Source organism: Perognathus longimembris, chromosome 14, assembly GCF_023159225.1.
Source record: "Perognathus longimembris pacificus isolate PPM17 chromosome 14, ASM2315922v1, whole genome shotgun sequence".
Lineage (NCBI taxonomy): Eukaryota > Metazoa > Chordata > Mammalia > Rodentia > Heteromyidae > Perognathus > Perognathus longimembris.
This window is the reverse complement of record NC_063174.1, coordinates 25,900,201-25,912,804: the sequence shown is the minus strand read 5'-3', so window position 1 is coordinate 25,912,804 and position 12,604 is coordinate 25,900,201. Positions and strand designations below refer to the sequence as shown.

The 12,604-nt window shown below is 46.2% G+C and overlaps 1 protein-coding gene across 3 annotated transcripts in view; it reads right to left on the bottom strand.

Annotated features, from left to right (window-relative positions):
• Peli2 (pellino E3 ubiquitin protein ligase family member 2) overlaps nucleotides 1-10,779 on the bottom strand; it is a 139,718-nt gene extending 128,939 nt beyond the window's left edge. Inside the window, exon 1 of one of the 3 annotated variants that reach the window (XM_048362535.1) lies at nucleotides 10,391-10,779. In XM_048362535.1, the coding sequence (XP_048218492.1) occupies nucleotides 10,391-10,467 (77 nt within the window). In that variant the 5' untranslated portion in view covers nucleotides 10,468-10,779. The remainder of the gene's footprint in view (nucleotides 1-10,390) is intronic. The other 2 variants (XM_048362537.1, XM_048362536.1) reach the window with 2 other exon arrangements.
• Between the last annotated feature and the right edge of the window lie 1,825 nt (nucleotides 10,780-12,604).

The following is a 12,604-nucleotide window of genomic DNA, read 5'->3' as shown; positions in this document are numbered from 1 at the left end:
TGAACAAATAATCCTTTTTCCCTATGGAGGCCATTGTGTAGATGGGCCTAAACTCATCAGGAATGCGAAATGTCCCTTGACAGGGGAAAGGAACTACACAAGAGCAAACAAAGGCCTAATTCACTCACCTACTTAGAAAACTCAAACTATGCCAGCTACCTACTGTTTGGAATAACACCTTGAAATGTTATTAGTTTCCACTCCGAAGCCTGTGTCTTCCCAGGGCTCACAACCTTATTGCCCAGTCCTGCAGCCCCTTCATTTCCAATCACACTGTCTCTCAGTTCCCCAGCTTCCCGCTCCATGTGCCAGGTGTGCCTTCCCACCACGCCCCTGTCCTATTAATGCTCCCTATCCATCTCAGTGGAACCATGGAATCCTCCCTCTCCCTTAAATGAACTTGGCAGTGCCTGGCCAGAACTAAATTTGCTTAAAGTCCTTTGCCAGTCAAATGCAAGTTTCAAGAAGGCAGGCACTGCTGTCATTACTACCAGACCCTTAGCATAAGAATGATACTACTCCAATCTATCTAACTTCAACTTACTTCCCAGCCAAACTCCTCACAGTTCCAAAATCCCTCTGCCTCCTTACTCCTGGTTCTATAAAAATCAGGTCACCCTTCAAATATCTGTTCAAAGGCTGCCTGCCCAGGAAATCATCTTCATCTCCCAGCAATGCCTATGCCTTTTGCCTTTACCTGTAAGAGTCAAGCTTCAGAGTCATGCAAACCTACCTTTCAACCAGCTCTGCCCATCAAGTAGGGGAGTATGCTTGGAGAAGTCACTAGCTGGAAACTCACTGCCCAAATAATAAAATCCAGTTTGTGGAAGGGTAACATGAAATACCTAACAGAATCTAGCAAGCAATGCTCCCAGCATAAGATTCTCTCAGTACATGGAGCATGATCTTTCACTTGGCACTGCCCCATGAGATACATGGATTCCAGTTTTCCTGGTCTAGTTGAAATCATCATCATCAGATAGCAACAATGGAAGCACCTCTGAGCACAAACTGAGTGTTAAGACAAACTGTGAATGTGCAGATAGTTCTCAACTTCCATATGGAAACTGATCAATCCTGTTCTTAATGAAATATGCCCCTGTAGTACAAGAGCAATTTTTATATGTAATCCCTTATTTAGTTTTAAGCTTTAAAAACTACAAAATTGGGCTGGGAATATGGCCTAGTGGCAAGAGTGCTTGCCTCATATACATGAGGCCCTGGGTTCGATTCCCCAGCACCACATATATAGAAAATGGCCAGAAGTGGCGCTGTGGCTCAAGTGGCAGAGTGCTAGCCTTGAGCAAAAAGAAGCCAGGGACAGTGCTCAGGCCCTGAGTCCAAGGCCCAGGACTGGCAAAAAAAAAAAAAACTACAAAATTATATATGCTACTATCTTACAAAATTTGGAAGTTTACGCTTCTTAACACTAAAGAGGATCAAATGTGACAGTCTAGATTCTCCAGTTTGTTTCCCCTGTGACTGAAAGGAAACTATTTAAATTCCCCCACAGAATGGAAATTTTAGAAGTTACATTCATCTCAGGTAGCTGCTACAGTAGTCTGTCTTTCGCTAGGGTACATGCACAGTTTGAAAGCAGTGTCCGGTGGCTTCCATGCTTTCAGCTCCCTGGCCAAGAACACCTACAGCTGTCTGGTACATTATCACCTTGAGTCTCTGCAGAGAGCACCCTGGTCCTCCCAAGCCAGGCAGCACCAGAGCAACCTTCTGCCTTTGCTTGCTTCTTACCAGGCATGAAATTGTTCTCCACAGTGTTCTGGAAACATGTGAAGTGTTGCAGGACTTCACTCCATTCTGACAGGTACAACACATATAAATGAGCTTTGATCTAGGAACCGAAGTGTTCAAGCACTCTTCCAGTATACTTGACCCCCTGCCTGCAGGCGCTGGTATAGGTGACTTCTGCCTAGATCTCTGAGAGTCCTGCTATTTCCTACCAGGTGACCTTTAAACACCTGAAAATTGTCATGCATTGAGCTGTCCTGGGTGAGAGCTGCTTATGCAGCAGTCTCCCAGAAGCATGGTTCTCAGCTCAGCTGGGTTACTGTCAACTGTGGTGCTCTCAGAAAATTTCAGGAAATACTAATGACAACAAAAATTAACAAATGCAAAGAACCTTGCAGATGAATGACTTATGTGATAGTCATTCCAAGAACACTTTTGTTGGCAAAGATAATCAAACCCAAACAGTACTTAATGTTTAGAATAACTCATCCAGAAGGCTATTATTGTGTTTGAACTTAAATAAATAATAACCTGAAGGAAACAAGAGCTACTCAAGAAAAAAATGAATTTGCTTCATATTAGTTGTTAGATCTAATAACAGAATCACATGCAAATGAAACACTGTAGTGGTTGTCTATTGCTGTCTAGCAAACCTCCCCAAAATGAAATGGCTTAAAAAAAAAAACAAAACTCTGCTTGTTTGCCCTTGATTCTCTATTTGAGTAGTGGATGCTGGAAGGAGCTCATGTCTGCTCTGTGTGGTGTGCCTGGAACAGTGCAGAGGCCTTAGGAGATAGCCAGCTGCTGTCTCATTGATCTTGGACTTCCAGCCACCAGAAGTGAGGAAAAGCAAGCTTGTCATTGTGGCCACCCTCACCCCAGTCTGTGGTTCTCTGTTATAGCAGCCTCAGCACTGAACTCACAGGGTAAAAACAGAAGCTCCAACATCCCTTTAAAGCACCATCCAGAAACCCAGACACTTCACTTCCATTGCTATGGACCAGCAGCAGCTCAAGGGGAGGGAGGAACTCTGGCTGGCTGGAAAGAACATGAGGTGAAGTTAAAAATCAGATTTTTAACTCCTGACTTTCACTATTCAACTCCAGCCAGCCACATGAACACTGGAGAAACTGAGTCCCTTCCACCTCCGTAATGTTAACACAGCCTTCTAGTACAATTCTTTCACCAGATGGTTCAAGATGAACCACTAAGTGCTTACTATGCAAGAATAGCTCCGATATGTGAAAAGCTTCCTTGGGAAGTTAAAGGATGGAGTCTGCCTAATTTCCTTGGATCTGGTGGGGAAAGCACATTGTTGTATGTGCATGGTCCGTCTGCAGAAAAGGCATTTCCTCAAAGTAATCCATCAATCAAGTGTCCCAGGAAAACCTAATTGCACAGGGATGCCAAGTTGGGATTACAATTAGGGTTCCTAGAGAAAGCAGGCGACACAAAAGGGCAAGTAGGAATAAGACAGGATAAGGAAGCAGGAAGTGCCAACCAAGGCTCCTCTGAGGAATTTGTAAAGTACACAGCCCCATCATACCCATAACAGAGAAGCTAAACACACAATTGTCTCCTGTGGTTGGATTCTGTTAGACAGATACTAATTAGAATGGAAGTACACGGCATGTAATAATGATTTCTTATCTCCACCACCACCACCCGCCACCAGAAAGAAAAAAAAATCCAGATTCTGCACCAACAGAAAAACAGAGGACAAGCCGAGTTAAGCATTTCAGAATGAGAAGCATTATGTGGATGACTGGAAAGAAAACCTCAGTGGAGACGTAAACCTGCTCTTGAGAGGGCTTCAGATGCATATTCATTAGGTATGTCATCCAAGAGGCTTGTGTGCCACAGTATTTCCAGCCATCATTAAGAGGCATTAATGACCACAGCCTTTCAAAGCCACCATGGCACACTGCAGAGCAGCTGGTGGAATCAGAACAGATGGCCAGCTTCCCTTCAAGGCACAACTTTCTGCAGGTGTCAAAGTGACTGTTAGGTAACTTACCAAAAAAAGAAAGAAAAACAAACACAAGTTGAAATTGGAATAGCTGATGTCAGCAAAGTAGTTTACCATCTTAGGGTATGGGAATGTGGGTCCTTTAAAGGCTTGTAGGATTGTTACAAAACCACAAATGTGCTAAAGAAGATTCCTTCCCAACTGGAAACATCTACAGAGCCCTGGTGATGCCTGTGCTGAGGTGTGTTCCTGAATCAAATCTTCTACATGCTCCATGAGCATCTACTGCACCCCAGAAAGGTGTGCCTCACATACCACAGCTGTGCAAGCCAGGGCCCCTGCCCTCAAGGACAAACTTCAAAGTTAGACCAGACCATGCACTTACCACTATGGATGCAGAGCAAGTAACATCACAGACTGGAGCCTGTCTGTGTTGATGTTAAATATCTGCCCTTATAATTATTATAACTGTTTACACTTCTATTTTTCCTGTGGTAAACTGTTTATATACTTTGCCTCTAGTACTTTGCAATACTAGGACTCTTTTTTTTTTTTTTTTGGCCAGTCCTGGGCCTTGACTCAGGGCCCCAGCACTGTCCCTGGCTTCTTCCCGCTCAAGGCTAGCACTCTGCCACTTGAGCCACAGCGCCGCTTCTGGCCGTTTTCTGTATATGTGGTGCTGGGGAATGGAACCTAGGGCCTCGTGTATCCGAGGCAGGCACTCTTGCCACTAGGCTATATCCCCAGCCCCATACTAGGACTCTTAGCTGTAAGAGTAGGCCTCACTAAAGTAGCTTGGGGGTGGGAGGGGAAAGAGAAGCAAAAACTAAAAGGCGGAGTTTCTCAAAGGACAAAGGGCAGAAGCTTTTCTAGGATTAGTCTAACAGGACCACCCACACTACCTTGGACTCTCCCCTGCTAGTCCCCCTCCCGCCCACAAACCCAACCCCGTATTTCACTATATTCCCCTTTTCACTTATCTACTGCTTGTCATCTTCCCCCAGCTAGATCAGCTCAGCACATGAGGAACAGGAAAGCACAAGAGTCAGGAAAGTTGCTATTGCAGCCAAGGACAGGAAGCAGTAGTGGTCCTCAGCTCACACTTAATTGAATAGTCAATCACACAGAGCTCAGGACAAGCCATGCAACTAGGGACAGGAAGCAGAACCAGAAGGCCCAGGTAGCTGCCTTCTGGTTCACACTCCATTCCATATTTGCCTTGGTGGACTCTGGTCTCAGTTTTCCCCCCATCTCTGATGAGTCCTCCACCACCTGACCTTTCCTGAGTCTTCCACCTCCCTCTCCCTTCTGAAAAACCCTGTGATGCCTCCTGTATTTTAGAAGAGTGCAAAAACCCTTCATAATTTACAAGCTCTTCATTGCCTGCCTCCATCCTCATATATCAAAACTACTCTTTTCTAGCCATTGAGGGCATCCCTGTTCCTTAAAGAAGCCACACACAAACACTCATCTCTAGGGTCCCAGCATACTTTGCTGCCTCTTCCTACAGAACATCTGCCTCTCTTTTCCATCTAGGTAGGCCCCTTCTCCTTCCACCCTGACAACATACCAGTATCACAGCCTCTTGCTCCACCTGGCAAAAGCCTCTAGCCAAAGCTTGCAGACACTCAAATATTTGAGGAATAAGTAAATAAGTTGTTGCAAGAAGCTCTAGCAATTCACCAAGAAAGGAACCTGTCTGTCTTGTCCTAGCTGTATTCCACAAGTCTGGAAGAATAAACACCCAATAAGTATTTGTTGAATGAATAAATTCCTGGCTTGCCTGATGTGACTCTATGTCTCCATATGGAAAGCCCATATGCATTCTGGTATGTTTTCTCAAGTGGGAAAGAAAAATGTAGTAGAGTCACAGCCTCAGTCCCACTATCAGTCTCACTCAAATACAGCAACTGCTACAGTTTCATTTTGTTTTGGTCTTTTGTGTGTTTTATCATTTGGATAAAATGTGTTTGGTAAAGCTGCTGGAACCTGAATTAAGCTGGTTTTATTTTTGCTTATACAAAGCCTCCCCCAAATAGTCATCACTTGGTGTGTATGTCAAAGAAAGAAACAAGTCTGAGAAAGCCAGCCTAGAAGCCGCAAAGCCACACAGACAGCCACATACTCCAAACAAGGCTAAAGTTAGTACAGGAAAATATAGCAACTCAAAGCCAATAACATCATAAGCCTTAATAGCTCACAGAATGAGACACTCCATCCATACAAACAAATCTGAGCCTTTCAGATCACCACCTCATATGCTGAGTGACAGTGAAGATGTGGATTGAGTTTTTGTCTTTTTTTTTTTTAAAAAAAAAGCTCAAAAATCTTTTATCCTATGCTTTAAAAAAATGACGATGGAATCTCTGGGCCTAGAGGATGAAAAAAGGAAAAGTGTCAGGGTATATTTTAGGGTTCCCGAACATACCAAAGAGAGGAATCATGAAGGCAAATTCCTGATGCAGAAAGCATATAGAAATTGGGAGCTGATTTTAAAAAGAGATGGTAAATACTTCCCTTTTGTCCCTTTTGTCTTATCTGACAAAACAGCTATAATATCTAAAGGAAACCAGGCAGGTACACCCCAGTCTCCTCTACTTTATTCCTCAGTCATGTGTACAAGCCTTCACTTGCAGAAGGACTTCCTGTCTCTGCCTGTGCCAACCAATCTCTTTCACAGTCTAGTGGGACCTCCAGAGCCCCATTCAGAGACATGTTTTTCAAATACAGGGTATGATTACAGATGAAATCAGTCATATTTAGTTGTCAAAGCTGATTTTAAACTGGGAAATCATTATACCCAGGGCTTTGCACACAGGCAAGTACTCTTCTATTGAGCTGCATCCCTAACACACAAATACACAACAGGTCTTTGTTTCCTTCACTCAATTGAGTAAAATTCTAAATTCAGGGTTGGTGATGGTATTTTTGTTTCTTTGGTGGGAATATGGCCTTTTGCTCACTAAGCAAATACTCTGTCAATGAAGCCACACACACCCAGCCCTTCAGTTTGTGTAACATGAAAATAAGGATGCCTTTTTCTCCCATCCAACTTCGTGGATCTCTCAATTCCATCTGTGGACCCTAGGTTAAGAACTCTTGGTTGAGAGAGCCAGTAGAAAGGTACATATTGTGAAGCACCAGATGAAAAATAAAGCCTTACAAAATGCATCATCCATTTACCTGAGCTGAGAAGAACTCAGAGGTAAGCAGTATTTTTCCAAAAACCATGCTGGGCCATTAGTCAGCAAGACAGCTGTGTGCTTCAAACCAACTTCAGATAAGGCTCTGATCTGAAAAGCTGGCTGGAGTCTGCCCCACCATGAGGAAACTGTGTGGAGCACAGAGCCTGTCTCCCTCTTCCTGGAGCCCCAGTTTCATGAATAAAAGGGTTTTATATGTACCATTATATCTCCTCCAGTCTTAAATTTCTACTACCAGATTAACTTCTCCTATGCTAACAATTTCATTCTATGTAGTTTAACTTCCAAAATGGTGTGCCTTCTTAACCTTGGGATGACAAGTTTCACTCAATGCTTACAACCTAACAGCAAAGAGTCAAATATATGTAAGGCATTGCATCTTTTTTTTTTTAAGACTGTTGTGTTTATCTGTAACTTCATAAAAGCAATCACAGCACTGATCTTTTCTGCTATCAAACGGGCACATGTGTGCCTATTTGAATTCTATAACTTCATTTTGACAGTACATATCATCATCAATCAAATATCAAGTTAGATGTTGTAACTTTACTATATATTTTCTACATTTGAACCACCAAACAGAATTACAGATTATATATTAAGAAAAGCCCTCAATGGCTACTAAGTCAATCATTATTTCATCATTGCTGAAGAGACAGAAATGAGGAAGTAAGCCTAAATCACAAAGCAGTGAGCAAGATAATCAGGACTTGAATCCAGACCCATAATTGTAAATGTTTGTTCTTCCAAATAAACTGAATCACCTCCCAAGTCCTAAACAACTTCTCAAATATAAGTGTTAGCCAAGTTTCAAGTTAATAGGGAAAAAAAATCTATGTGTAAACCAGTAATTTTCCTCCACCTTCAATTAAAAGAGGCACAATAAAGATTGGTAGCTGGTTAGAATTATAATTTACATTTCACTAATCTTCACAAAATGTGATGGTCCCAATAAAACCCTAGCTTGGTGCCACTTTCTTAATATTGTGCAATCCATGAGAAGATGCAGAAGTATTTGTATGTGAACGTAGACATCTTATCAACTTTTCCATTTGCTCTTCTGAATTTCCCAGAAACATTTTTACCAAGGAGGGCAGCAGAGGAACACTCACACAGCAATTAAAAAAGAGCTATTACATTTTATAAGCCAGCAAATGAATCTGTCATAACAAGCCTTGGGCATTTTTGTACCTCAATAATTTTATTAAGGATAAACCAGACATCCTCTACTTACATTTATGTCTTAGTATGCAGTCATAGTAATTTTTATTTGAATGCTATTCCTTTAAGAAGGAAGGCAACTGTCTCAAGTCCTAAGGCTTGGGTTACTACTACTTAATAACCTCTTCAAAATCTACCTATTCACTTTTGACCAGCACTTTTCAGTGTGTTCAATATTTCAACAGTTGGAAACCATGCCTCCATAAAAGAAAAAGACCACAATTCAAGTATTCAAAAACCAGACTAACATCTCCTACTCTCATTTCCTCAGAGACCTTCCCTGAAAAAACTGAAAAAACAATGCCCATCTACAGACATCAGGTCTAATCACTTCTGCTAAGAATGTGGAATATCTGAAGTTGTCATTTATTATTCATTTATCCATATGTCTTCCTGCTTATGCCTGTCTGTGGGTCCACACTAAAAGAAAGTTCCTGGTATACGTATTGCTGCGTCCCCAACCCTTAAAGCAGTGCCAGCACACAGTAGGTGCACTGCCTCAACCTTTGGGTAACCATCCACTTCATCCTGGAAAGCATAAGGAAAGGGCAGGGCAGGGGCAACCCGGCAAAGTTTTTCCACAGTCCGCTCCAGTCAGCCTTTAACAAAGGCAATCCCTCCCGAGTATATAAATCCCTCCCCTGACTGTAGGGCCCTGGGCTTGCAGCTAGGAACACAAAACCTCTCCAGACCTCCCCCTCTCCAGCGTGCCCCCCTCCCCCCTCTGCTCTTCTGAAACATCTCAACAACGATTGCCTCAAAAGGAAATAATGAAATAAAGCTCTGGCATAAGTTAATATTTCGTGTCAAGTTCACAGTGTTAAACATACTTTGAAGGCAGCCACATAAACAAAAACCAAACTCCACAAAATTAGGTTGGGCTGAAAGTTACATAAGACAGACTAAACTGCGGCTTTTTTCCTGACACTCCGCCCTCTTTCCAGGGAACTCGAACATCTGTCTTTTAAAAGTGCAATTCCCATGCAGGTGGGGGGGGGGGGGTTGCTTATCTGCAGGCAGCTTTTAAACAAGTAATGAGATTGCCAGTACTATCCAGCTTAATACTCGAGGCAACTTTGGGGTGTATTCTTTAAAAAAAAAAAACTGTTCTAAAAATTATTTTTGAGTCAGCACTTACCATAAGCCAGTTTTTGCAAAGTTCCCAGTCTCTGCAACAAGAGCTGCTCATGTGCAGACTGAGCCCACCTATCAGCACCCACGAGGTTCTCGACACCGCTCCTGCAACCCGGAAAAGCGCGGGTTCCCGGGACTGGTATATCCAAAGGGGGCTGTCCTCCTTTCTCCCCCAACACTCAACCCCAGCAGCTCCTTCGGCCGAGTTCCGCACACTTTTCCTCTTCCCCCGCACGCTCCCCTTTCTCTGCCCACTTTATCCCGCTTTAATCCCCGGGAAAGCCTCACTCCCCGGCTTATTAAGGGTAAACAATAGAAATGTTACGAGGAAACTCAGGAAGTAGATGAAGTCTCTAATTGCTGCCGTTTAACGATTGTACATAATTGCTAGTTTCAAAATGTGGTTTTCCCCCAGCGAAGGAGCCCAGGCGGGCAGGCTGGCGAAGCTCCCCACCGCCGCCCCGCCGCCCGCCAGGAGCGCCACCCGCGAGGCCCGGCCGCGAGGTCGGGGTCTGGATGGGGTGCGGAACCCGTGCGTGCCACCGCGGGACGACCGGTTCTCCTCGGATCCCGGCTGGGTCCAGCCGGGGATGGGGGAAGCGGAGGCCAGATGGCTCGCCCGGGTCACAGACAGTTCACCGACCGCGGCGGTCTCCGTAACAATGCGCACAGCGCGGCCCCCCCAGTCCGCGCTCCGGGGCTCGGGGTCACGGATCTCCCAGCCGAAAGGAAGGGACCACACGCGCGCGCGCACACGCACACGCACACACACCGGGGGCCACGGCCGGCTGGCCTCTAGGCTCCCGAGAGCGACCCCAGAGGTGCCCGAGAGACCTCCTCCAGCGGCCGCCCGCAGCACACCCCCCCCCCCACCGAGGTCAGGCGGAGGATCCTGTCCCCGAGTCCGCGCGCCTCCCCGCGGGGTCGCCGCAGCCACCGCTAACGCTTCCTCCCAACGGACCACGCACCCCCGGCCCCGCCGCAGCACCCCGACCTCCGAGCCGACCCAGAGGTCCCCAAACGAGCCCCCCAAACCATCCCACGGGCCCCTCTCGGGGTTGCGGGCGCTCGCCGTCCGCTCTGCCGCCAGGGATCCTCCTCACCGCCTCAGACTCACCCCAGAACTACCAGCTCCCCGTATTTCACAGGCTCCTTATTGGGGGCGCTCGGCTCCTCCTGGCTGGGGGAAAACATGGAGCCCCGCTCGGCCGCCGCCGCCGCCGCCGCCTCCGCCGCGATCCCCGCCGAGTCCGCGCCGCCGCTAGAATCCCATCCCGAGAAGGGGGTGAGCGCGCCGGGGAAGGGCACGGCGGCGAAGGGGGCGCGGGGCGGCCAGTCCCGCGGCTGCTCCGTCGTGGCTGCGCACTTGTCGGCCCGGCTCCCCGGAGCTCCGCGCCCCGCGGCCGCCCCGAGCCAGACCCCCGAAACAAATGGGACCAAGCGGCCGGGGGACCTGCGGGGTGCCCAGTGCCTCCGCCGCCGCCGCCGCCGCCGCCGAAGCCCCGCGGGAAGGAGGGGGAACGGGCGCGCTAGGAGGCGGGAGGCGGGAGGCGGGGAGGGCGCGCGGGGGCGCCGCGGAGAGCTCCCGGCAGCCGCGGGCAGGTGGGAGCCGCCTGCCGCCCCCTGCGCAGCGCCGCCGCCCCGCCCCTCCCGCTCTCCGCCCCCTCCCCGCGCGCCCCCTCCCCGCGCGCGCGAGCCGCCCGCGCCCCCGCCCCGCCCCCGCGGCCCGCGGAGGACCAGCCCCGTGTTATGTAAACATAGAGTAAAAGCGAAGGGAAGTCCTTAAAGGAGCAGCTCTATTTTTCTCCCCACTTGCTTCCTGAAAAGTTGGAGCGCGCCGGGGGGACTGGGGGATGTGGGGGGGGTCCTCGGCGCACGGCGCCCCCCACCCCATAGTGCAGCGCTCAGGGGCCCCAAGCGCCGCCCGTCTTCGCCCACGTGCTCCTGGGAAGCTAACTAGGAACTGCCTTTCTCTACAAAAGCCTTCGCCTTCCTCGGGTCCCGGGGCTCTGGCTTCCACCTGGGGGCACTGGGCACCTGCATGCCACCACTTCCAAACCCAGCTCCTGCAAAGCCTGCAACTGGAGGGGATCGCCCCTGGCTGACGCGGGAGGAGTTTTGAAGGCCCCCAAAGTTGCCTAGGATGTAGCCACCTCGGTTTCTCAACTGCAGGAACACCACATGACTTAAAAAAAAAAAAAAAAAGTAAGGGGAAAGTTGTTTTTTAATGCATGCTTTATCCACTTTCTCCCAGCTTTCATTCAATCCCTGAAGGAATTTAAGAGGAAATTAACCTGGGTGGATTTCGCAGAGAATACAAATGTTCCTTTATTACAAGGGTTTAACCAATGCAGTGTTCGCTTTTTACAAGTTACTACTATGGCTTTAAAATACTGTAGACCATAATAGTTTTACTGACTGCTGTTTTTCATCATACAGAATTTTATTATTCTAGCATTTATTAAGCAACTGGAAACATACTGGCAACTACATATTATTGCCTGTCAAGACTGTTGAATATTTAAAGAAAGAAATACTGCAAGAGCTACCCTACATATAAGCAGTGGCTGGTTGGTTGTGACCCTAAAGGCTAGAAAAGAAATAATTGAATCTATAACCTTCCATTCTGCTGCTCAACACCCTATGTGCAACATTCTCTGACAGGTTATTATTGTAGTGACATGATGCTTCTGGTGACTTTACTTCAGTCAGTAACTGACTTTTTTTTAAGTTGAGGCTTTTGAAGTAAATTCTTCCAAACTAACAAAAGCCACACAACTGATAAGCCAGAACTAAATCTGATTAAAGTTAACTTCAACTAATTTCAGAAATTATCTGAAAGGCATTGCACTATCCTGCATATTTTCCATGTCAAAATATTGTAACTGAAGATCACTTTAATAACTAAAACAATAACTAATTTAGTAAGGTAATCATTGTAAAAACTAGTTATTAAATTAACTAGTATTAGCAGTTAAATTGATATTAACTAAACATTAACTGAAGCCATCACTACTAATTAATCCTTACTAATTATTGAATTAGCAACATTATTAACATATTAAATAGTAACTAGTTATTCACTAGTATTAAATTTAGTTATTAATAGCTAATTTGGTTTTAACTAAAATATTCGTTAATAACTAAAACATTTTAAGGATATTTTAAAGGATTGAATTCTTTCCTCACCCCAGTGATTATATGATTTCTGTCTGGATTTCTGCATGATTAGGGTTATCTCCATCTACTCTGTTTTGCTATTTACCGTGTTGATGTGTGACTGTGGTAGACTTATCAGGTTCCTGTTGCAGTTACACAGTACCTGGCTCTG